This window comes from Nerophis lumbriciformis, linkage group LG07, assembly GCF_033978685.3.
Source record: "Nerophis lumbriciformis linkage group LG07, RoL_Nlum_v2.1, whole genome shotgun sequence".
Lineage (NCBI taxonomy): Eukaryota > Metazoa > Chordata > Actinopteri > Syngnathiformes > Syngnathidae > Nerophis > Nerophis lumbriciformis.
Window position 1 is genome coordinate 36,002,297 of NC_084554.2, and position 25,370 is coordinate 36,027,666.

At 40.1% G+C, this 25,370-nt stretch overlaps 1 protein-coding gene across 5 annotated transcripts in view; it reads left to right on the forward strand.

Moving 5' to 3' along the window:
- The window catches only part of scrib (scribble planar cell polarity protein), a 78,869-nt gene that overhangs the window by 17,322 nt on the left and 36,177 nt on the right, over positions 1-25,370 (forward strand). For all 5 annotated transcript variants that reach the window (XM_061965269.1, XM_061965266.1, XM_061965265.1 and 2 more), the window contains exons 2-5: positions 18,746-18,863; positions 23,205-23,283; positions 23,740-23,829; positions 24,175-24,231. In XM_061965269.1, coding sequence (XP_061821253.1) covers positions 18,746-18,863; positions 23,205-23,283; positions 23,740-23,829; positions 24,175-24,231 — 344 coding nt within the window. The remainder of the gene's footprint in view (positions 1-18,745; positions 18,864-23,204; positions 23,284-23,739; positions 23,830-24,174; positions 24,232-25,370) is intronic.

Here is a 25,370-nt window from a genome sequence, read left to right on the forward strand (position 1 = left end):
TTGCAAATATGCAGACTGCCCCTGACTGTTTTGTGTGGACGGAGCTTTTGGACATAATGTCTAAAGTAGGCTGTAGCGATACACCAATCTCACAATAGGATACAATACGCGATATTTAGCTTAGGTTACTGTATTCTTACATTAAGAATATAACGATTGGTTTTAACTTTGATTCGATACCCCGCCTTCCACCCGAATGCAGCTAAGATAGGCTCCAGCACACCCCGCGACCCCGAAGGGAATAAGCGGTAGAAAATGGATGGATGGATGGATTCAGAATTTGTGGTTATCGATACGTTTCAAAGCAGATATTTTTTAGAACAGCGGTGTCAAACGTACAGCCCGCTGGCCGTATCAGGCCTGCACACAGGTTTAATCCGGCCTGCGGCCCACAAGATGAGTTTGCTAAGTATAAAAATTAGCTGCAATTTTTAAATGAAAGAAACTGCTGTTCTAAGTGTGTCCACTGTATGTTGCAATAACAGTTCATGTGTAACCCAAGTTACACATCACACAGTTTAAAGATGCATTGTTTAAAGACGTGTCAGCTGACTTTAAGCACCCTCTGGATTGGCTGCCGCTACTCCAATCAGAAAGCACGCAAGCAGCTGCTCCTGTTGTGGCTGGTGGCAAACTAATGCTGTATCGACACGCAATACCTTCGTTAATTGTAAATTATCCACTCAAAGGATAAAATACTGAAACCGTAAGATGCGAAGACTTAAGTCAACATGACCATCATCTTTGAAGTAGTTAGAGTTTCGTGCAGAGCTTGCAATTGGTTGACTGCGCAATGTGCACCCTGAACTCCATTGTAAAAATGTTTCTACATTTGTTGTTTGTTCTATTTTATTTTATTCTTAAATACAGCATGTGCACATTGGTTAAGTTTGTAGTTATGTTACATTTAATTCGGCTATTATGGTATCATTTTGACAATTGTTTTGTTTATATTATAATTGTAACATTTGAATGATGATAAATGAATGTGTTGTGGCAGTTGTGGATGTCACCAATGTGGCGGTTTGAGGAAACACTCGGTTTCTTTTCCAAACACGTCTGTAATGGTGAACTGGCAACATGAGAATGCTAAACAGTAAGTGCTTAAAGGCCTACTGAAATGCGATTTTCTTATTTAAACGGGGATAGCAGGTCCATTCTATGTGTCATACTTGATCATTTCGCGATATTGCCATATTTTTGCTGAAAGGGTTTAGTAGAGAACATCGACGATAAAGTTCGCAACTTTTGGTCGCTGATAAAAAAGCCTTGCCTGTACCGGAAGTAGCAGACGAGTAGCGTGACGTCACAGGTTGTGGAGCTCCTCACATCTACACATTGTTTACAATCATGGCCACCAGCAGCGAGAGCGATTCGGACTGAGAAAGCGACGATTTCCCCATTAATTTGAGCGAGGATGAAAGATTCGTGGATGAGGAAAGTGAGAGTGAAGGACTAGAGGGCACTGGGAGCGATTCAGATAAGGAAGATGCTGTGAGAGGCGGGTGGGACCTGATATTCAGCTGGGAATGACTAAAACAGTAAATAAACACAAGACATATATATACTCTATTAGCCACAACACAACCAGGCTTATATTTAATATGCCACAAATTAATCCCGCATAACAAACACCTCCCCCCTCCCGTCCATATAACCCGCCAACACAACTCAAACACCTGCACAACACACTCAATCCCACAGCCCAAAGTACCGTTCACCTCCCCAAAGTTCATACAGCACATACTGTATATTTCCCCAAAGTCCCTAAAGTTACGTACGTGACATGCACATAGCGGCACGCACGTACGGGCAAGCGATCAAATGTTTGGAAGCCGCAGCTGCATGCGTACTCACGGTACCGCGTCTGCGCATCCAACTCAAAGTCCTCCTGGTAAGAGTCTCTGTTGTCCCAGTTCTCCACAGGCCAATGGTAAAGCTTGACTTCCGGGAATGTAAACAATGAAACACCGGCTGTGTTATCCGGCACAACAGTCAAGGGGTGCATTCTACGGCGGAGGTGCGTTATCCGGCACAATACCTGCCGCAATACACCGCTTCCCACCTACAGCTTTCTTCTTTGCTGTCTCCATTGTTCATTGAACAAATTGCAAAAGATTCACCAACACAGATGTCCAGAATACTGTGGAATTTTGCGACGAAAACAGACGACTTAATAGGTGGCCACCATGCTGTCCCAAAATGTCCTCTACAATCCGTGACGTCACGCGCAGGCGTCATCATACTGAGACGTTTTCAGCAGGATATTTCGCGCAAAATTTAAAATTGCACTTTAGTAAGCTAACCCGGCCGTATTGGCATGTGTTGCAATGTTAAGATTTCATCATTGATATATAAACTATCAGACTGCGTGGTCGGTAGTAGTGGGTTTCAGTAGGCCTTTAAAGTTTAATGGCTTTGTAAAAACACTGAGACAAAGTCTAAGTTCATTATGTTCTTCATGGTGTTTTTGAAACGGCACCATTTTTTTCCTCAGAATTTTCAACCAACTTAAAGTGCTTTGCCAAGAGGATTATTTGTAATATGTACATTTTCAGAATGTGCTTGTTCTATTTTTGGCCAAAGTAAGACAAAGAAAACAAGTTCAAAGTTGTCTTTATTTTTAAATTATTATGCTATGATTTTATCAATTCAGCCCGCATTGGAATAGATGTTCCTGCTTGTGGTGCCTGAGCTAAAATGAGTTTGACACCCCTGTTTTAGAACGATGTGATCCAAAACGATTCAGTAACTTTTTAGTGAAAAAAATCACCCAATGTGACTGTGAAATAAATACTGGATACTGGACACTGCAGTTGAAGTTACCAATACTCCTGTTATTTTTTGTAAAGGAATTAGACATAAGTGAATTATGGATCCAAACAAGTAAGTAAACAACAATTATTGGCCAATGCATTTATTCACACCTTATTTGAATGAAGTGCAACCAACACTTTAGGTTGAATTAACAAGAGGAAACATTTTATGCTCACAATGTTAAAGCAATTTTCAATTAGCGTATTTTCCGCACCATAAGGCGCCCTGGGTTATAAGCCGCGCCTTCAATGAACGACATATTTCAAAACTTTGTCCACCAATAAGCCGCCCCATGTTGTAAGCCGCATCTAACTGCGCTAAAGGAATGTCAAAAAAACAGTCAGATAGGTCAGTCAAACTTTAATAATATATTAAAAACCAGCGTTCTAACAACTCTGTTCACTCCCAAAATGTACGCAAATGTGCAATCACAAACATACGTATATCAACATGGACAGAGCTGCGTGAAAAAAGCCACCCGGCCTCTTCGCGTAAACTTAAACTTACCTTAACCACTCGCTCATCTTTTCTTCATCCATCCCTTCGAGTTAGCTTTTATGATGACGCCGGCTGGAAAGGTCTCTTTTGGCAAGGTCTTCCTTTTGAATATCACCATGGGTGGAAGTTTCTGGCCATTAGCATGGCAAGCTAGAACCACAGTGAAGGATGACTTCTCATTCCCTGTGGTGCGAATATTCACCGTACGTGCTCCCGTTGTATCCACAGTGCGGTTCACAGGAATATCAGTTGCTGTGAAATAGTAATCCGTGTGCGGATGGAGAGATTGCGTCTTTTCATGAACCGGATCCCGGTCGCTTAGTAGGAGCCATTTTGTGGTCTTTACAGATGTAAACACACAAAGGAAATGAAACGTACGGTGATATCCGCGCGCTTTTTCTTCTTCTACGCGGGCGGGTGGTTGCTTACAGTAGAAGAAGAAGCGCTTCCTGTTCTATGGGGGCGGGTGCTTACCTTGGCGGTTGCTTGCGTAGAAGAAGAAGCGCTTCCTGTTCTACCGGGAAAAAAGATGGCGGCTGTTTACCGAAGTTGCGAGACCGAAACTTTATGAAAATGAATCTTAATATTTATCCATATATAAAGTGCACCGGGTTATAAGGCGCACTGTCAGCTTTTGAGAAAATTTGTGGTTTTTAGGTGCGCCTTATAGTGCGGAAAATACGGTAAATTAAGTAACCAACATTTTAACAATAGTTTTACCTGCTAAATAAAGTTCCCAGACTCAGTCATCTGTCCTCTGCTCTGACAACGCTGATGAAGGACAGTCCCAGGTGTGCGGAAGCACGTATGCCCCCTCATCCCCGTTGATGATTTTGGGCCCTCGCTTCCTAATTTCCATAGCCTTCTTGATCCATCTCTTCTATTTATTTGTTTTTTGATTAAATTTATTTTCCTTGGCTTCCGTTGTCGCTTCGTGATGTTGTGTTCCAGAAGTCACCCTGAACTCCATTGTAAAAATGTGTTTCTACATTTTTTGTTTGTTGTATTTTATTTTATGCTTCAATACAGCATGTTCTTATTGGTCAAGTTTGTAGTTTTGTTACCTTTAACTTGATTATTATGGTATCATTTTGACAATTGTTTTGTTTATATTATAATTGTAATATTTGAAAGATGATAAATGAATGTGTTGTGGCAGTTGTGGATGTCACCAATGCGGCGGTTTGAGGAAACACTTGGTTGCTTTTCCAAACACGTCTGTAATGGTGAACTGGCAACATGAGAATGATAAGTAAATGATAAGTGTTTAAAGTTTAATGGCTTTGTAAAAACACTGAGACAAAGTCTAAGTTCATTGTGTTCTTCATGGTGTTTTTCCTCATAATTTTCAACTAACTAAAAGTTAGTTGAAAACTAAGCCAAGGAAATGACTTTTCCTTGGCTTCCGTTGTCGCTTAATGATGTAGTGTTCCAGAAGTCGGTATGTCCCCGTAACTTGCTCCGCTGTCACTTCCGTTGTGTGGGTCGCGTCCTTTGTGACTTAAAGTTGAGTTGTGGCTTTATATTATTGTATTATGTTGTTACGTTTTTGTTGTGCCTTTTGCAATTGTGCTGTTGCTGAAAGTTTTTGTGTTGTAATGAATGATATTGTCTTATGGCGTTTGCATTTGTTGTGACCTTTCTCGACTACCATATATATCCGCCATTTTTGTTTTGATGACACCATAAACGAGCACGCAGGTTTAATGTTTAACGTCCTTGTTATTAAAAGTGCTAAGCTTCATACAAAGTCTGCCGTTTTTTTAAATCCAACATTTTCCTTTTTCTAGTATAAATCATATTGATCGATTCCCTTTTAAAATGATCTTGGATCGATACCTATCGTCCGGAAGGCAAACTTGCCAAGAACAGATCAATGTAATTGAATCTAAGGAATATAAATCAAAATATCGATTAATTGTTACACCTCTAACTTACATCATTTTCTGAAAATATAGTAAAGGGACAGTGTGATTTTGTTGGCATATTGTGAGTGTGTCATTGACTTGGTTTGAATGAATTTAATTGAGAAGTGAAAGCATCAGTTACACAATATATGACTGGATAAAATGAATAGAAGAAGTGATGAGACAATTAGCTTCATTTATATTTATAATTGTAGCTTACAAGCCTTTGAAAAATAAACAAAGTGCAGTATAATGAACAGTGTAGCAAAAAGTGTATCGGGTGGCCTGTTGTGAACACATTCTTTGACATTTGGTTTGCTTGACACTAAACATATGTAGCCAGTCTGACCTTTTAGAGATTTTCCCTAAATACTTTTTTCCATGTTAAAAAGTTACCATAATAACAATATAAACAGGGAACTTTATTTAAAGAAATGTTTACTATGGAAAATTAGAATGAGTCAAATAAAGTGGAGTACAGCTTCATTATGTTTTTTCTTGTTGTGTCAATGAGCTGGCCAACTATTTGTTTAAAGGATCACTTTTAATTGTTGAAGTTTTGTTTTCATCAACAGTTGTGTGAATAATACTGTTTTTACCATGCAATTGTCATGCTTTGTCACATAATGGCGTCTTACATTGGCACTCTAATTAGTGAAACATCTCAGTATAAATCAAACACATTAGCTTTGTACCGATGGGAGTAAAATTCAAAATTTTTTTCCTGTCCATTCCTGTTTAAATGATCTCTTCCGCTTATCCCGTTCGGGGTCGCGGGGGTGCTGGAGCCTATCTCAGCTGCATTTGGGTGGAAGACGGGGTACACCCTGGACAAGTCGACAACACAGATAGAACGACAACATTCACACTCACATTCACACACTAGGGCCAATTTAGTGTTGCCAATCAACCTATCCCCAGGTGCATGTCTTTGGAGGTGGGAGGAAGCCGGAGTACCTGGAGGGAACCCACGTAGTCACGGGGAGAACATGCAAACATCGAACCCAGGACCTTCGTATTGAGAGGCACACGCACTAACCCCTGTTCCACCATGCTGCCCCACTTTTCATTATTGCTAAGACTTTTTTTACAACACATTCTCACTTTTGATCAGTCTGTGTGATTTGCTGGTTTGCTAGTGAGTTTTGACCTGCCATTCTCTGCTTCGGATTGGCTGTAACCTCATAAACGGATGATGTACTCATAGGCTGCTTGTTTCTGTCATTCATATGAGCGCTCAGTGCTTCACAGCGCTAAGCATTGAGAAGAGCACTCACTGTGAGTTATTGTATTGACACTAGAGGCTGAAAATCAATGCTTTTTTGAGAAATAAAATATCGATATATAGCGCAAGATCGATACAATCCTCCAACCCTAGTCCAAAGACTGATGATGCCAGCTCCTCCACACCATCGTGACCCTTTTAGTAGCTAAAGCAGCGATTATCTCCCCAATACGGCAACGCCTGCAGGATTATTTGGCTATTTATAAAACACTGGCTGAAAAATTCATTTGGTGTATCAATTAATGGCTGTTTTTAATCACAGAAATCATAACGAAGCAACAAGGTATTGTGTGCTTACATTCAGTATTGTATACAGTTACTCTTTATTTAACCATGTGTATTAAGTAAAGCAGCCTCTTAAGCCCACAATGCCGCTGCCACCTGTTCACTCTCAATCTTGCACAGACGTGTTCAACGGCTTTACATTCAGTTGTCTTTTTTATGTGCTGATCACAAGTCTACAGTTGTCAGGCTGATGGAAATCTCAAACGCCGCAAGTTCCAGATTTATTTTGGCCCATGGCTTACAGCATCCTGTAAAACATCATCTTATGTTGCGTCTGCATAGCTGAATAGAATTCCCAAGAGGCTAAAAAAGGAGGCGGAACGGTCCTGTTGTCACTGCGGTTGCTCATTAACCGTACTTGTAAAGTATTTGACACCTGCTGCGAGAGTAATGGAAACATAATGCGACTTTTGTCTCCTAAGTGTTTTGAGCCTCGGGTCTTCATTGTTGGCCTTGAAGGTGTTCTTTATTTTCCAGTTCAGTTCTGCTCCAGTAATCTAAATGAGGTCCAAACGATTAGACATCAAATCGAATATTTTAGATTTGTACTCTTCCCATCTCTTCCTTAGATAAGATGGCGGCGTAGGATTGGACAATACTTGGCTCAGCTTTAGTCTTTGTTTACTCTTTGCAAAGATCAGAGACAAGTGTGTCTGCGTGTGTGTGGTGTGTGTGTGTGTGTGTGTGTTTGTGTTGACAGTTTGACTGCCAGGCCAGCTTCACCACACCCTTTTTTCTCCCTGTGTGTGTGGCCTGTCCGGGTGATGGGAGTAGAATAAAGACAGTTGTGGTTGAGAGTGCCACTTAAAAGCTGAAATACAAGCGCTCATATGCAGTGCAACATGTTTTCCATATGGCCACCCAAAGACACTAGACTGTGCTTCATTCTACTCTATCCTAGCAAATATTCATATATGCGTGTACAACAGAGGAAAAGCATGCAGACCATACGTGAGACTAAAACCTTGTAATGAATGTCTTACATATAGTGGAACTCGCTCCCTTCTGATTGGCTGACTGACGTTGCCAAAAGTGGTTGTCGACATAACTGAAATCAAAAGAGAAATGAGCAATTGCTAAGGATTTTTGTAGTCGTGTACAATCTCTAGCGAGCCCCACTGGGGTAGACGCCGGGTTTTAGCCCGATCGAGGCATGCGGTAGCGCAGTGAGTTTCTGTGTCCCGACTGGACCCGTGTCCGCCATCTCGGAACATCTCCATAATCGTCGATTAGTACAATAGACTATTCAAAAAATGGGACGAGTATTGTTTACATTTTTACAGGTTCTAGTGTCAAATCAGTACTTCTGAAACAAGAGGCCCGTTTCCACCGTAGGAACTATTTTAAGAATTTTCCCATTTACCCTAGTGAATAAAATGTCCCCGTGTTTTCACCAAAAACTGCCCAGGTAGATTTAGTTCTTCGTTCCTAGTAGTGAGTTGGGACTTTCAAATAGTTTCTGGAACTTTAGAGGGGGCAGACTGGGCTGTTGACCATTGATTGGTTGAACACAGTTGGGACGTTCCTAAAACGCTGTATTCGAAGTTTCCCCCGCCATGACAAAGTATGCGAGACAACTTGGATATATTTAATCATCTAAAATAATTTTATAAATAATATTCTTTACAACTTCATTTTAATACGCAAAGCTACGAGAAGTGGACACTCTTTTTAAAACATTTTTACCGAGGAATATAAAGTATTCAGCCGGACACGGAAGTGACGAGGCGCGCGGTTTACTGGAACTTCACAATCTGAGTTTGAAGAGGAATGTGAAATGAAGGACGAGTGGAACAAAAATGGTAAATCATACCAATTACTGACTATTTAGTTTGTTAAATGCTGTAAAAGTAGTCAATGGTATGCCATTTGTGTTATTAGTCTCAAACCAAGTGAACCGAGTGCTATTGCTAACTTAAACTTCCTGAACTTTTGGTGGAAAAAGACCTAATGCCTGAACCGATACAAAAAACAATCTAAAACCTACAAACACTGTTTTAAAATAATGCATTTTTATTTTTAAGGATTTTGATACATGCAAGTTGAATTAAATACATCAGTGATGTACCGGTAAGTAAAATATTAAGTAATAAATTCAACAATATAAAATATAACACCCAACAAATTATCATAAGTATCACAGCAAAACCAAAATAATTACAGAACACAAAGAATGTGCACAAATCATGCTTGTAAGACAGGATTTGGTGCATTGCGCTTTTATTGTGAAGGCTGTTGGTCTTTAGGGCTCTTGTGTTTTGAAGAGAGACAAGGCTGTGCTCAGATAAAAAGTAACTTTAGAGTTTCTGCTTGCTGTCTTTTCTTCACATACAACCTGCACATGGACGTCAGCGGCTTGTTACAAAACCCCCAATCCAACTTGTGTTGTATTGTTGAGGTTTAGAACATCAAGGTTTATGAATCAAATTGCTAGCCTTAACCATGATCAGTGTAGTATGAGGAAGTTTTGTGTTGTGATGCAATGTGAGGATCTGATGCTGTTGGTGTGTTAAACGACAACATTTAAAAAGACCTTCGGACTCTCATACTTTTGTGTCTCTGTCTGGATTGCCGCTCTAATGTGTCAATGCATTCATTTGGCACCGAAATGATGCACTGATAGCTACTTCTTGTTTCGGTCTGGTTTCCACTGTGCAAGGTGGCATCATGCCATTAAGGAACCAAGTTTTGGTACCCATCCCTCATCTTGATCACCCTGACAAAGTTTTCGGGTGGCTAAGAATACAAAAATAAATAAATAAAAAGGTGCATTTTGTTAGTTGCTGTGGTGGAATCCAGTTCAATACTTCCATGCTTTTATTTTGCAGCTTATTTTGCAATGAAAACATGTCAGTGTGTGGGCATTGTAATGTTGACAGTACTACAACATGTCGACCAAAATTAACCGATTCTTTTGTAGAAATTACCCCTTTGGCTCTCAAATTTGTTTTCAAAAAATGGTTGATCAAGTACATTGATGTCAACTAGAGGGTATGTTTTAGTTATAAAATTTTAGTTTGATGAGTTAGTTTACATAGATGGTTTGTTGATATAACCTAAGCGGCCTCCGCTATATTTGTGGTATTTTTTTAAAGAGGGCTTAGTCTGTCAAAAACCAAGGGAAACAACTGAGTGAGTTACTGAGAGATGCTCTAATAATGATCCACCTCTAGTCTTATTCTCACAACTCCCCACATTCATCTGCCATGCTTGCCTTTTGTCAAACTATCTCCATTTGCTGCTTTCAAGTCTCCATTTTTAGCCCTCCTTTCTCTTCTCCACCAGGCCTTTTTAGACAATGGAAGAATCCTCTGGACAGGTCACAAGGGGGGATGGAGCTTGTCGGGAAGCTCTGACCTGTGACTGCTAGTCTTGCTTGGCTTTTGTCCAGCCGCCACAGAAAATGGAGGGAAACCGGAGAGGAGGAGCAAAGGGAGAAGGAGGGGCTCAGCTGGCATTCATGTGTAGAACCGTGGGCACAGGCAGTGCTAATTGGGAGTAGGGTGTTCTTGTCGTCGGTATTTCTACTTCACTTCCTGCAGCTTACAGCTACAGTGAAAATATTTTGGTCAGTGTTTTTGTTAACGTTTGTGTCTGGGATCATTCATGTATATCACAACAATGACTGTAGCAACACGGTGTGCGTTAATGAGGCTCACCACTCCAATGGCTGACCAAGTTACCCAGTCAGCCATGTCCCTGTGAGCATTTATATTTATGGGACGGTGCAAGTGTACTGGTCGGTTTAAAAAGCATGCACACGCCCCGCCTCGTCCATTGTTGTGTGTCGCTAGGCTGCACTGTCATTGAGTGCTTAGGAGTGGAGAGTGGGAGGGGTGAGAATACACACCAGGATTTAGCGACTCAAGAATGTGTGAATCAGAATTCCACTTCCATAGGAAATGATGTGTGTCAGCATAAATAAGAGATACTTTTTACCAGTTGATAACCCAGTACTTGGTAAGCTATCTGAAATTACAACTTTCACAGTTAAACATGACTAGAACACTGCAGCACTCACTTGACCTACAGTGGAACCTCACTCACACACTTGAAAAGCATACTGTACAACATTTTCCATCCTGGATAGCTGACGTCACTTTTTCAAACTGGTGCCTTTTGGAATGATTTGAAAAACATTCCATGGTATGAATTTACAGTTTATTTCAGTGCTTGCAAACATTCCGCTAACACAGTCCTTTTCAAATAGTGGGGCGGGCCTCCTTGGGGGGACGCGGTGCCATGCCGGGGGAGGAGGGGTGCGTGTGACCTCGGGGAACATGCTTTGTTTTTGCCGTACCAGAATATGATGAAGTGTATATAGCACTTGGCTTCACTGTAACTACGAGGAAAGACCGATGTTTTGTTTCATTTAATGTTAATAAGCTTACAATGTTATGGAGAGGTATAGTTATAACAATTTTATAAACAATGCTGTGGGGGCGGGGGCACGCGAATAATTTATTTTTCCTATGGGGGGCATAACAAAATATTTGAGAAGCACTGCGCTAACACATGACTACACACACACACACACATTTCGTGCCATCTCGCGTGTCTTTGTGCTAGTATGACAATAAAGCTCCTTGAATCCTAGTTCTTGGCAGCGTCATCCAAAAAAAAAGAAACGTAAGAATTTGTAAACACTGCTGCTGAGTGTTGATTTCAAGACCTACAGCACAGGACTTCTCCCTTGTTTGCAAAACATAACTGTCAACGCAGAAGTGTAAACAGGCAACCTACTTTACTACTAAATAGATGTTTCATTGACTTATAAGTGGCCTTTTCTCTGATTTTGTGTTTTATCCATGAGAAAGTCTGCTATTAGCATTCTAATGGCAACTGAAAGAGACCTCATGCTGCCCTCTGCTGTCACATCAACCTCCCCCAGGTTGTTCTTCTAAAATTCATTATATAAAAAGTTCACACCCTCACGTCTTCCCTAATCAAACAAGCGGCCTTATAAAACCTCCAAAGCTGTAAAGGCAATGTAGCACTCACACCGACGTGCTGCCTCACTCGACAAATGGTGCCACACACAAACATGCAGTGTTGTAAAGACTTTCTGTTGTGTGGGGACTCAAAGGACTGCCTGTGGTTTGTTAGTACCACAAGGAGTTGTTGGCGGTACACTAAATCCCACCACTCACCATTATTCCAACTGAAATACTGCTGAGGGGGTGATCGATTTCACATTTTTGTTTAAAATTGCCATGACACGTTTGTATGTTTTAGGGATGTAATGATATGAAAATGTGATATGACAGTTACCAAATTGGGGCAGCATGGTGGCACAGGGGTTAGTGCATGTGCCTCACAATACGAAGGTCCTGAGTAGTCCTGGGTTCAATCCCAGTTTCGGGATCTTTCTGTGTGGAGTTTGCATGTTCTCCCCGTGACTGCGTGGGTTCCCTCCGGGTACTCCGGCTTCCTCCCATCGCCATAAACATGCACCTGGGGATAGCTTGATTGGCAACACTAAATTGGCCCTCGTGTGTGAATGTGAGTGTGAATGTTGTCTGTCTATCTGTGTTGGCCCTGTGATGCGATGGCGACTTGTCCAGGGTGTACCCCGCCTTCCGCCCGAATGCAGCTGAGATAGGCTCCAGCACCCCCCGTGACCCTAAAAGGGACAAGCGGTAGAAAATGAATGAATGGATGGATGGTTACCAAATTGATCACGATTATCATTATTGCGGTATTGTTGAACATGCTCATAACGTATTAATACACACACTGAAATATTTTAACCAATTATTATAAAATAAGAATTATAATAAATTGACACAAAATATACTTTTTTTGGCAGACAAATTATTAAATAATGTTCTGGATTTTTAAGAGCCATATTTTTATTTGAGTGTTAAATGTTTATTTTTTATTTTTTTAATTTCCTTTATGTCCAGTTTATGTGATGTCACGCGAGTTCAAGTTCTGTTGTACAAGTTCAGCTTTGTCTTTGTTAAGTTGAAAAATCCCCCACCTCTGTCTCATATTCCTCTGAGTATACATCAGTCACTCTTTACTAAAAGAGCACAGCTTGTAGGTTTAATGTGCACAATTGAATATCTTAGTTGCTCAGACAGCAATGTGTTCATACAAGTTTAGCTTGTGGTACGTTGTTTCTTAATGGGGAAAGACGTTTGTGTCTTGTATTCATGTTAGCATTAAGCTAGCCAGCCAGCTAGCACTAGTCCAGGGGTTGGCAAACTTTACCACTCAAAGAGACATTTTGACCAGTTTCACAAATTAAAGAAGACAATGGGAGCCACAAAACTCTGTTGAAATTTAAAATGAAATAACACTACATACAAAGTTTTTTCTGTGCTTTGTGCTATGTGGGGACGGCGTGGCGCAGTGGGAGAGTGGCCGTGCACAACCCAAGGGTCCCTGGTTCAATCCCCACCTAGTACCAACCTCGTCATGTCCGTTGTGTCCTGAGCAAGACACTTCACCCTTGCTCCTGATGGGTGCTGGTTAGCGCCTTGCATGGCAGCTCCCTCCATCAGTGTGTGAATGTGTGTGTGAATGGGTAAATGTGGAAGTAGTGTCAAAGCGCTTTGAGTACCTTGAAGGTAGAAAAGCGCTATACAAGTACAACCCATTTATCATTTATTTATTTATTATGTATAAACCAGGGGTCTCAGACACGCGGCCCGCACCTTAATATGAAAATGTAATGTTACTGCGGCCCGCGAGTTTTATATGAATGGTGCTTGACAGCGTCATACTTGCCAACCCTCCCGATTTTTCCGGGAGACTACGAATAATTTCAGGGCAACTATTCTCTCGAGCGTGCCGTGATGGCACGGCATTTAACGCCCTCTACAACCTGTACAAACAGCGTGCCGGCCCAGCCACAGGATGTATGAGGCTTCTGTTAACTCACACAAGTGACAGCAAGGCATACTTGGTTAACAGCCACACAGGTCACACTGACGGTGGCCGTATAAAACAACTTTAACACTCTTACTAATAATGCGCCACACTGTGAACCCACACCACACCAACAGCCACACAGGTTACACTGACGGTGGCCGTATAAAACAACTTTAACACTCTTACTAATATGCGCCACACTGTGAACCAAAACCAAACAAGAATGACAAACACATTTAGGGAGAACATCCGCACCTTAACACAACATAAACACAACAGAACAAATACCCAGAATCCTTTGCAGCCCTAACTCTTCCGGGCTACATTATACCCCCCCCATGGGATTCTGGGTATTTGTTCTGTTGTGTTTATGTTGTGTTAAGGTGCGGATGTTCTCCCGAAATGTGTTTCTCATTCTTGTTTGGTTTTGGTTCACAGTGTGGCGCATATTAGTAAGAGTGTTAAAGTTGTTTTATACGGCCACCGTCAGTGTAACCTGTGTGGCTGTTGACCAAGTATGCCTGTGCAAGCAGCAGTTGCATACAACATGTGGCTGGGCTGGCACGCTGTTAGTGCAGGTTTTTTAGGGCGTTAAATGCTGTACCATCACGACACACCCTTATTATAATTGTTAGGGTGAAAATCTGAGAATATTTGCCCCGGGAGATTTCTGGGAGAGGCACTGAAATCCGGAAGTCTCCCAGGAAAATCAGGAGGGGCGGTAAGTATGCAGCTGAGCCGCATCAGAGTGATCAAAGAGCCACATGCGGCTCCGGAGCCGCGGGTTGCCGACCCCTGCACTAGTCGGTCCACGAGTTTATCAAAGTGCGGTTATGACTCACAGGTTTTTGTTGATTTTGATATCAATAATACTAACCGTTAGGGGTGCACAAAAAATAGATCCACATCCGAAATTGCGATTCTTTTTCATCCCGATTCTAAGTTGTTCATAATTATCAAGAAAGATTTTAGAAAATTCTATATATATGTGTATATATGTGCGTATGGATGGATGGATGGATGGTACGTAATTTAAGTTTTGGTTGATTTTGGCAGCGCCAGTGGACCAAAGCAGTGGTGTTTTGCCAGAAAAAAGACCACATTTCCCATGAGGACTAGCGCATATAGCATCAAACTGACACGATAATACCACAATGATTCAGTTTTACTGATCTTTGTACATATTTCACTCAAACATTATATTTGCGGTTTGCAGTCATCGCATTGTTTTTTATTTATACAATACTTTTGAGTTTGTTGCGTGGCTGTTCGTACCAGTGTAGAACTGCGAACTATCAAGCTGGTGGCTATTCATTACTACCACGCAAATTTCCGATAGCTAACATTAGCAATATCATTTTGATTTGAGCATCGAAAATCACTTAATAGTTTAGCAGGAACCGAGCCAAGGCTACATTGGCCGAAAATCCCTCCTCGTCTTTAAACTCACAGCAACCAGTGAAAGCCTGGCAGTGTTGATTCTTGATTGTCCTTTTAACCGAGTGTAACATCCCTTTTTCCTTTTTTTCGTCTCATCAGACAAAACTTTTTATTTGTTTGTTTTGTAGCTTTTAGACTTAGAGACTTAGAATTCTTTTTATTGTCATTCAAGTTTGAACTTTACCATGATTTTTGCTTTACTTTTGCCATGATAGTAGTAATTGCACGTAGGCATTCTTCTTCTTTCAGTTTTCTGGCAGCACGTAAGCGTTCGTAACAACTTCCGTTTTTTTAACAAATGGGAGAAGGGGGTAGTGACCTGTTTCGTGAAGCAAGTCAGCACATTTGCAGTTTTTTGTGTGGCAGGGTTCCTGCCACCCTCTTCTAAGGCCCCGTTTACGGCTAAGGTTATCCAGGGTGAATCACACCTAACCTTATCCGTGTCCACACACAACAATGCCATCGTTTAAGACCCCCGCCCCCTTCCGTCCACCGGCGCAACGCGACCTACTGCGCATGCGCGGAAAAAAAAGACGTCCATCTGCTCTCCAGTGGACTACTTACTTCACTGTGAAGTTTTTTAAAAGAGCTGTATTGTAAATAGTTTGCTGTGCATTTTACATTTGTTCGCTGTGTTTTGTGTGAAAATGTTATAAATTAAAATGTATCTCTTTGAACAATATCCAATGTTGTGGTATTTCAACTAACTAGAATCCAGTGTGTCTATTGTAGTGAATCACACCTGAGACATCATAAATTAATCAAATCTTTATTGGACACGTAAACAATGTGATAAAGAACATATTACAACAATTAATCTAGACAGAGAATACCCAAAGTATTGTTGTTGTGGGTTGACTCCGCCGTTGGGGTATTCTTTTGTGAGATATGGCGTCAGGGGATAAGCTGGGTCACCCCAAAGAAAAACGGAGCGGATCTTCATCTGACAGCAGTTGTTTGGGACATGAGGGGATGGTTCCATCTTTCAGCTGCGCGCTAATGGCGGAGTTAGCGAAGATGCGGGTAAGTGGTAAAGTTGGTAAATGCCAGTGAAAACGATACAGACCCCTCAGGCCATGACAGAGGTGTCATTCAACTAGTTGTAAGTCAATATATTATGCCAAAATTTATGAAAATATTTTTTGAAGGTTGAAAAGTTAGTTGGTGCTGCTTTAAAACATTTTTTGTAGGCCATCTCCATGCAACCAGAAGAACCTTTTCAAACCTGTTTTTTTAGATTCTGAATCAAATAGTCACCCCAGGAATCAGATCGAATCGTTTCGATTCACACCCCTACTAACTGTCAGAAGTTATCATTAATAACTTTTATCGTTGCATCCCTAGTAGGCCTACAATCTAACTTGTGCTTGTGTGTGTGAATGTACTTTTGAGTATTTTCAGTCCTTTTAATTTCTATTTTTAATAAAAAGTACTGTCAACCTTCATTGACCTCACATGAAGAATGACAAAAGGACCATTGGAAGTTTCTTTAAAGCAGAACTACACAACAAAAAGTGTAATAATTAATAATAATAACAGTGTTAAAAATATGGTGTGACTCCTTAAAATGTAAGCACATGGGTGCAAATGCGCAAGAAAATTGTTCCAGAGAATAGCAGTCTCAATTATAAGCCAAAGGGTCATTAACATCTTTCCTTTTTTCCCCTTAGAATCGTCGTGCCAAAGTAAATTTTTACTTCTCAAATCCCCCCAGCAAAAGTGAATCTGTTTAATTCACAATGAATTGCCATCTTTGTGTGGCAGTTTGTAATATAATTACTGCACCTAATGACTGATTGAGCTCTAGACGATATGTCATGAGAGGAATGCAGTGATGCAAAGCTTTCTTATTAGACGATTGGTTGATTGGGTTAGCCTGTATTCCAGATTTGCCTCACAGGGGGAACTGAACTTGAGATGAACCAGCGTACTGTGAAATTGGGAATTAAATATTGTTTTTAATCGTGTAAGCCTTTTGCAAGATGATCAAGTGGCTATGGCCCCTCTAAGCGCCTGTTTCCTGTTCCTGCCACCTGATACTTGTCAGGTGGCAGGAACAGTGCTTCATAACAAACCAACACCCCTTTCCCTCTCTGGTTCAGGTGTTTTTATCTCCACCCTGTTATCCCATCAAGTCAGGAAGCCGCTACTCTCCATGCTTGATGATTTGGAAACTACAAGTTGGTTCTGTCTTGCCTGACTAAAAAAAACCAAATAGCTTCTGGGAAAAAGCCTGTTGCTGTAGCCTTGCGCCCCATCATTTCAGGGCAGGAAATATCTGTCATGAAGATGTGGAGTCTCGCTTGCAGCATACCCTAATTGTTGAGCTTCCTCCTGTCATCTTGTACACAAACAATACTTATGAAAGCAGCTTATGTCTTATCTAATGTAACCACCTTGAGACGTTTTATTCCAATAGAGATTGATCTTAGAATTCTGGAGTTTTCCTGTTTATTACATTTCTGAACCCAATTAAAACGTTTTTTTAATTTTACCCAAATTCTTCATGGTTGTCGATGCTGACAACCATTTCTCGAATTTGAATTAGGATTGAGTTAAAGCTGGGAGACGTCTAAGCACACAAACCGAAATCTACAAGGATTAATGAATTTATACAAATTCCTACCCCGAGTTCAAGTCTGCAAGTTCGCCAAGAGTTGTCCTTTGTTGCCGAGTCTGAGAAGCCGGTCGTTTGACAGGACAAACAGTGGACTCTCTGTCCATGGCACTCTACTGGGACTGATACAGAGCTTCATAACAGCACAGTTCCTGCTTGTTTGTCCGTCCCAACAGAGACGTGCTCAGGGCAGCCAGCTAACATGTCTGTCAACCGCAACCATGTGAAATCATTTGGCATGGCCACGGCTGCTGTGTCTCACCACTCCCATCGAAAGCCCTATTGTTTGTCAAGCATCACCATGGTGATGAACCAGTTTTCTTTGTGAATATTAACACAAAATGTGTTTCCTGAGACAACCATCTTAATATCCAGTTTGTCATATGTGTGCTGACTGTTACAATTGTGGTTCTTTTGATGCCAGGAGTTGATAATGACAGCAAAGTGTTTGCTTCAGCAATAAGTTTTTTTTAAAATTTTTATTACAAGTACAGACAAGCACTTTTACATCCTGAACAAAAAAAGTGTACTTGTTTTTGTGTCTTATAAGCACAAACTCTCTGAAGTAGAGGTGGGAATCTTTGGGCACCTCATGATTCGATTTCAATTACGATTCAGGAGCTACGATTCGATTAAAAATCGATTATTGATGCATCTTTAATTTATGTATATTGATGCAGTTTCACATTTCTTTTCGTTTCACTGAACGTTTATCACTTGCAACTAAAAAAACTATTCATTTGGAATAAGAAACAGTTACTTTAATTATCACATTTATTAAATTAATGAAAATGTGTGCAAAACTAGACGATAAGTGCCCGATAGTAAAGGAGCTCGTCGGATCTCTCGGTGAGGTGGCTCGCTGCAGTCAGCCAAATGTTAGAACTGTCTGCATTACTTTATTTACAATAAATAAATCGATTATCGATTGACGTTCACTAATCGGTTCTATAATTGTCCATGTCCGAATTGCAATGCATCAAAAAATGTATTATTTCCCCCACCTCTACTCTGCAGCCTTTCTTCAGACTACTGAACCTACGGAAGCTTGGCCTGAGTGACAATCAAATCCAGAGACTGCCTTCCGAGGTGGCCAACTTCATGCAGCTGGTGGAGCTGGACATATCCAGAAACGGTAAATGACCACACAAATGTATGATATTTTTGTGCCGACACTTTCCCTTTAAAGGAGAACTGCACTGTTTTTGGAACAATACCTATCATTCACAATCCTTATAGAAGACAGGCACAGATTTTTTTTTTTTATGCACTCAAACTAGTAAAGAAACACTGGTAAAAGTCAGCAATGGAGCCAATGTGAGTCGCTCTATTCTGCCTATAAAGCACATTAGAAACCATCCAAACACCTCCATCATTTTATATACATAGTGTAATTATATATGTAATGTAGTAACAGGCATTTTTATAATATGTAATATTCACATATTTTGCTCATTTTAAGCATACGGCGGCGTATTAATTTCACAGACGGATAACAATGTTCGCTTTTTCCTTCAACAATAACAAATATTACTAATCATGGCAGACTTCATGAAATGCGACTACTGTACATCAAGCAAGAATGGGAAATAATTCCACCTGAGAAGCTTCAAAAATTGGTCTCCTCAGTTCCCAAACGTTTACTGAGTGTTGTAGGAAAGGCCATGTAACACAGTGGTAAAAATGCCCCTGTGCCAACTTTTTTGCAATGTGTTGTTGCCATTGAATTCTAAGTTAAAGATTATTTGCAAAAAAAAGGAGTTTATCAATTCGAACATTAAATATCTTGTATTTGCAGTGTATTCAATTGAATATAAGTTGAAAAGGATTTGCAAATCATTGTGTTCTGTTTTTATTTACGATTTACGCAACGTGCCATCTTCACTGGTTTTGGGTTTTGTCTTTTGTCTTTACAAAGCCTCACTTTTTCCACATTTTGTTATGTTAAAGCCTTATTCCAAAATAGAATAACTTATGTTTTGTCCTCGTAATTCTACAAACAATACCCCATTATAATAATGTGATATCTATATTTTTTTCAAATGCATTAAAAAAATAAAAACATTAAAATCACGTGTACATAAGTATTCACAGCATTTGCTCAATGCTCAAATAGACGGAATAGAAATTGAAAGAGTAAATTAAACAAAATTTCTCGGTATAATGACTGATGATAAATTGAACTGGAAATCTCATGTAAAAAATATACAACATAAAATAGCAAGAAACACGTCAATAATGAATAAAGCAAAACATGTTCTAGACCAAAAATCACTCCATATTCTCTACTGCTCGCTAGTGATACTATATCTGAGTTATTGTGTATAAATATGGGGAAATAATTACAAAAGTACACGTCATTCATTAACGGTGTTACAAAAAAGATCAGTTAGAATAATACATAAAGTTGGATATAGAGAACATACAAACCCTATATTTACTGAATCAAAAATACAGAAATTCCCCGACATAGTGAATTTGCAAACAGCTAAAATTATACACAAAGCAAACTATAATTTGCTACCCAATAATATACAACAATTATTTTCAACAAAAGAGGAGAAATAAAATCTTAGAGAAAAATGTAATTTAAGTGTTGTACGCACGTACAACACTTAAGACCTTCAGTATATCAGTATGTGGAATTAAATTATGGAATGGTTTAAGCAAAAAAATCAAACAATTTACCAATATGATCCACTTCAAGAAACTCTTCAAAATTAAGGTGTTTACAAAGTACAAAGAAGAAGAACCATGATAAACATTCTGAATTTATCTCATCCATCCATTCATTTTCAAGATAATCTTACTCATCTCACCATATGGAACCTAACTTACTTCACCAATTATTATTTATTTATTTGTTTTGTTATTACTTATGGAGTATATTGTGAATAAATTGAGAACAGGAAGTGGACACAAGTTTTAGCAACTGCTTTATAAAGGAAAAGTGGTAGGATTAAATAAGCTCTGCTTCTTCCTACTCCTTTTCGAACATGTTGAATAGAGAAACTGGAAATTGTGATGCATCATGTTGTATGCATGCATATTTGAAATAAACTCAACTCAACTCAACTCAATACTTCGTTGATGCACCTTTGGCTGCAATTACTCTTTGAGTGCCATCGTGTAACACTTATAGTGCTGACTTCTGACCTTTTTGATAGTAGGTGAGGCAATTTAGTTGCCTTCAAATCACATTAATCATTACTTGAAATAGAATCAATGCTTATTTTAAAATCTTCAAAAAATGCAGTTTCATAAACAAAGCTAGCAGCTATTTTCCCAGCTCGAGTGGTACACGGCCTCGGCTCTCGATATCTTTAAAATTAACAACGAATTGTCACCAAATATGCATTTTACAGCGTTTGACTCGTTGGAATTGGTTTTAGCTTATCAATTTCAGGGTATTTTTTATGCATTTTTGCTATCACCACGGTAAATCTTCGAACACGCAGCGTCTTTCTTTTGTGTCTTTTGCACCGACCGTCTCTAGTCTTCTAACAGCAAGCACTAGCCATGCCCAGACGGGGAGGGCACTTAATCCTATCGGTCAACACTGAGCCTAAAAAACTACAGGAAAGGCTGTTTAGTGGGTCACACAGAATCACTTCCCGATTAATAAATTCAGTTCCGGATAATTGTATTACATGTTTTTAAACGATTTTCAGCAATAGCATATTAATAAACTTGTATTTATGTACTTTTTAACAAATATTTATTAACTTCAGGAAATTATGGTCTCCAATTGTAGTAGTTTAAACCTTCACAACTCCGATCACATTTTACTACTGGGTTACACTCAGATTGGATGAGAAGCGTTGGTTTTCATCCTGGATGTCTCTGTACATTGCTGTATTCATCTTTCCCTCTATCCTGACTAGTTCCTGTCACTGACATCCCCACATCATGATGCTGCCAAAACCATGTTCAGCATGCAAGAGATGGTATTGGCCTGGTGATTAGGAGTGCCTGGTTTCCTCCAAACAAGACGCCTGGCATTCACACCAAAAAGTTTAATCTTTGTCTGATTAGAACAGAGATGTGGTTTTTCTTTGTCTGAAAATCTTTTAGGTGCATTTTGGCAAACTTTTCACAAAGAAATGGCTTCAGTCTGGCCACTATACAATACTGGCCTGATTGGTGGTTTACTGCAAAGATGGTTGTCCCTCTGGAAGGTTCTCCTCTCTTCACAGAGGAATGCTGTAGTCTGACAGTGACTATTGAGTTTTTGATCACCTCCCTGACTAGACTGAGATGAATGCAGCAATGTCCAAAGATATCCTGGATGAAAACCAACGCTTCCCATCTAACCCGATGGAGCTTGAGAGATGCTGCAAAGAGGAATGGGTAAAATTGCCCAAAGATAGGCGTGCCAAGCTTGTGGCATTGTATTCAAAAATACTTGAGGCTGTAATTTCTGCCAAAGGTGCATCAACAAAGTATTGAGCAAAGGTTGTGAATACTTATTATGTACATGTTTTTTTTGTATTTGAATTAGCAAAATTACAAATAAAATCAGATTGTCATAATGGGGTGTATTCCATTTTGGAATAAGGCTGTAGCATCACAAAATTAGGAAAAAGTGAAGCATACACAATTTAGATTTTTTTAGAGGGTTTTTTGGGCAACATAGTGTACTCCTATTAGCTGCATTGTTTGCCTTGTAATTGTCGTATATAACGACTTAAAACGCATTAAAAAAAACGTGTGTACATGGGGATTGTGAATGATAGGCTACATTTTAAAAACGTGCAGTTCCCTTTTAAGCTCCATTGTAAACCGCTTTAGAGGTGTTTTGTCTGTTGTGCAGAGCGATTCAGAGAAAAACATCGACCAACACATTTTTACAACCACCTTGTGTTACCACATGAGGAAAAGAAAGAAAAAAATGAAATCTGGTGTGCCGTGGCAGCAAAGGCAAATACTGTATGTTTGCTATGAAACATCTGCAGTATAGCACAATGTGCAGTTGCCAGTCCCCCACATTGTCTGCTAAAGGACAACGCGAGCCAGACAAGTGTCTGCGACTGCTCTCGCTCAGGAGAATCTCTCTTAATGTGCACTTGCAGAATACATGCATGGTGGAAGAGTCTGGTGGTCATTCTGCTTGGCGGAGCTCACAATCTGAAAAGGAAGTCATAGTCCAGTAGTCATTGCCTTTTTTTGTCTGGTATTCCTTCCCCAGTCACCTCTGACCAATAATGTGTGTCTACAAACACCTTTTGTTGTTTTGTTTTTTGTGAAAACAAATCATTGTAACCAAAAACAGGTTTTTTAGATTCCTGAGAAAACTGACGGCATTATAAAAAACACACACACAACAGCTCTAAGTACAGTGTTTAATTTTGAACTTTCCTTTTTCTCCAGCATCTGGTTGTGGTTAAAAGAAACTTTAAAATGATTTTGCTCTTTTGCTAACAAGTCCCTTACATCTGTGGTGCTCAGTCCTGCCTCCTCCTCTGATCTCCTGCAGACATTCCGGAGATCCCTGAGAGCATTAAATTTTGCCGGGCCTTGGAGATCGCAGACTTCAGTGGAAACCCCCTCTCTAGGTAAGGGTCGTGATAACCCATCACTCCAGTAATAAAATATAGTGCTTGTCCACATGCAAATCTACTATGCGCACCAAGATATAATTGCTGGAATATTAATACAGAATCCTGCAATGTCACATGTGTGTCTCTGCATGCGCGAGTGCACTTGATAGTATATCTGCTGGATTTGCTTTTAAGTGTTCTACCACTCAGGACTTTCTGTACACAATAATTGAACCTACAGGAAGTGATGCATTAGTGCAACAATGCACATGTCCATGACTAATATCAATTGGTAAGGGTATATGATTACGATGTAAAGTCACTAGTATTGTGTTTCAATCTTTTGTTGTATTCTTAATGAAAACCAGCGGAATGACTGCAGCTTTGTTGCAAACCTACAGATGGGAATACCAGTCATGTGATCCCTAAAGAGACTCTCTCCTTTTATTCCATCCTTTCTTTCTGCTGCAGATTGCCGGATGGTTTTACTCAACTGCGAATACTGGCTCACTTGGCGCTCAACGAGGTGTCATTGCAAGCTTTGCCCAGCGACATTGGAAAGTATGTTTGATTGTTTATTCTTTCATTCTCACTAAATACAGTGATGTCCTTGCAAGTCTCTTCCATCTTTAATGCATATACAGTACTTCACCAAATGGCTAACGAATACATTTGGCGTGCACTCAATTAGCTCAGTAAATCATTAAGTGACTGAGGGGCTCTGAGGCAGCCGGGCTATGGGGGCCCCTGCTGCCCTAAGACAGATGGAGGAGCCCCCTCACCATGCCAGGCAGCCCAGATGAACAGACCTGCCATCTGACTAACCAACCTTCCTCTCCTCTCACCTCTCTTCATTTATCTCTTCTGCTGCCATCATTCACCCCACGGCCACACCTCTTCTTGCAGTCTGGCCAACCTGGTGACGCTGGAGCTGAGGGAGAACCTGCTTAAGTCCCTACCCACGTAAGTGTCAACTTTTTCCAGCATACATTAGAGAAATGCATTATCTGTTGCTATATCCACCAGGATCAGGATGCCACTGACAAACAGCCAGTGTTTATTTAATGTTGTGAGCTACTCATTTTGTGCAAGTGTGTGGAAGGCATCGACAACTTACCTCTTATGTCATAAATTAAAAAACAAAAACTTTCCATGTACATTGTTGGCACATTGGGAATGAATGGTATGCTGTCGTCGTACTTAGATACAGTGGATCCTAGATTTATGAACTCAACCGGTTCTTGAACATGGTTTGTAAACCGAAATTTTCATATAGTTAAGCATAGTTCCCCACAAGAAACAACGTAAACATGAATAATTGGTTCTAGCCGCGACAAAAGTCCCTATTTTAGAAAAAGAATGCACACTTTGAAAACACTCTATTGCAGGGATTCTCAAACTGTGGTACGCCAAAGAATCACTTGTTTAAATATTCAGTGTTACTGTTCAAACTGTGTGTAATGTTAAAGTGGCCAAAAATATTAAATATACTTGTTAAATAAAACATCTGCCTTGTTTTAATAAATATTTAGGCCTGCTACGCTACTGTATTTTAACGTTAGTCAATATGATAGTACTTGGATAGCCAAGTCTTTTATGTGGTGGTACTTGTTGAAAAAGTTTGAGAACCACTGCTCTAATGTTTGTGTGTAAATAACATTAACAAAATAACACAACAGCAAGCTAAACTGTCAGCGCACAAGCGCACACACACGAGAGTCCTTTTGGTACTCTTAAAACGTTAACAACCATGTTGCTACAATAATTTAAAAAAGTTAAGTAATATAATCTTTACTTTGCTGTCCGCACACAGCAGATGACTTGACGGCACAATAGGTGGAGAACAAACTGCAGGTAGAGAGAGTAGGGCGCGAGGAGGAGTGGAAGTTTGTGTGGGTTCCCTCTCCTCTAAGTTTGAGTCCAAAGCGAATCCTTCCTTCTTTCCAGGCCGGTTTGTTGGCTTTTTTGTACCCACATTGAGGAAGCTGTACAGCAGACAAATCTTGGTGAATGGCGAGAAAAGAACCACATGCGAAAGGACTGAAAACTGGCGACTGAGTCATGGACTGCGTAAACAGGATATGACGTATGCGGCACCGCCT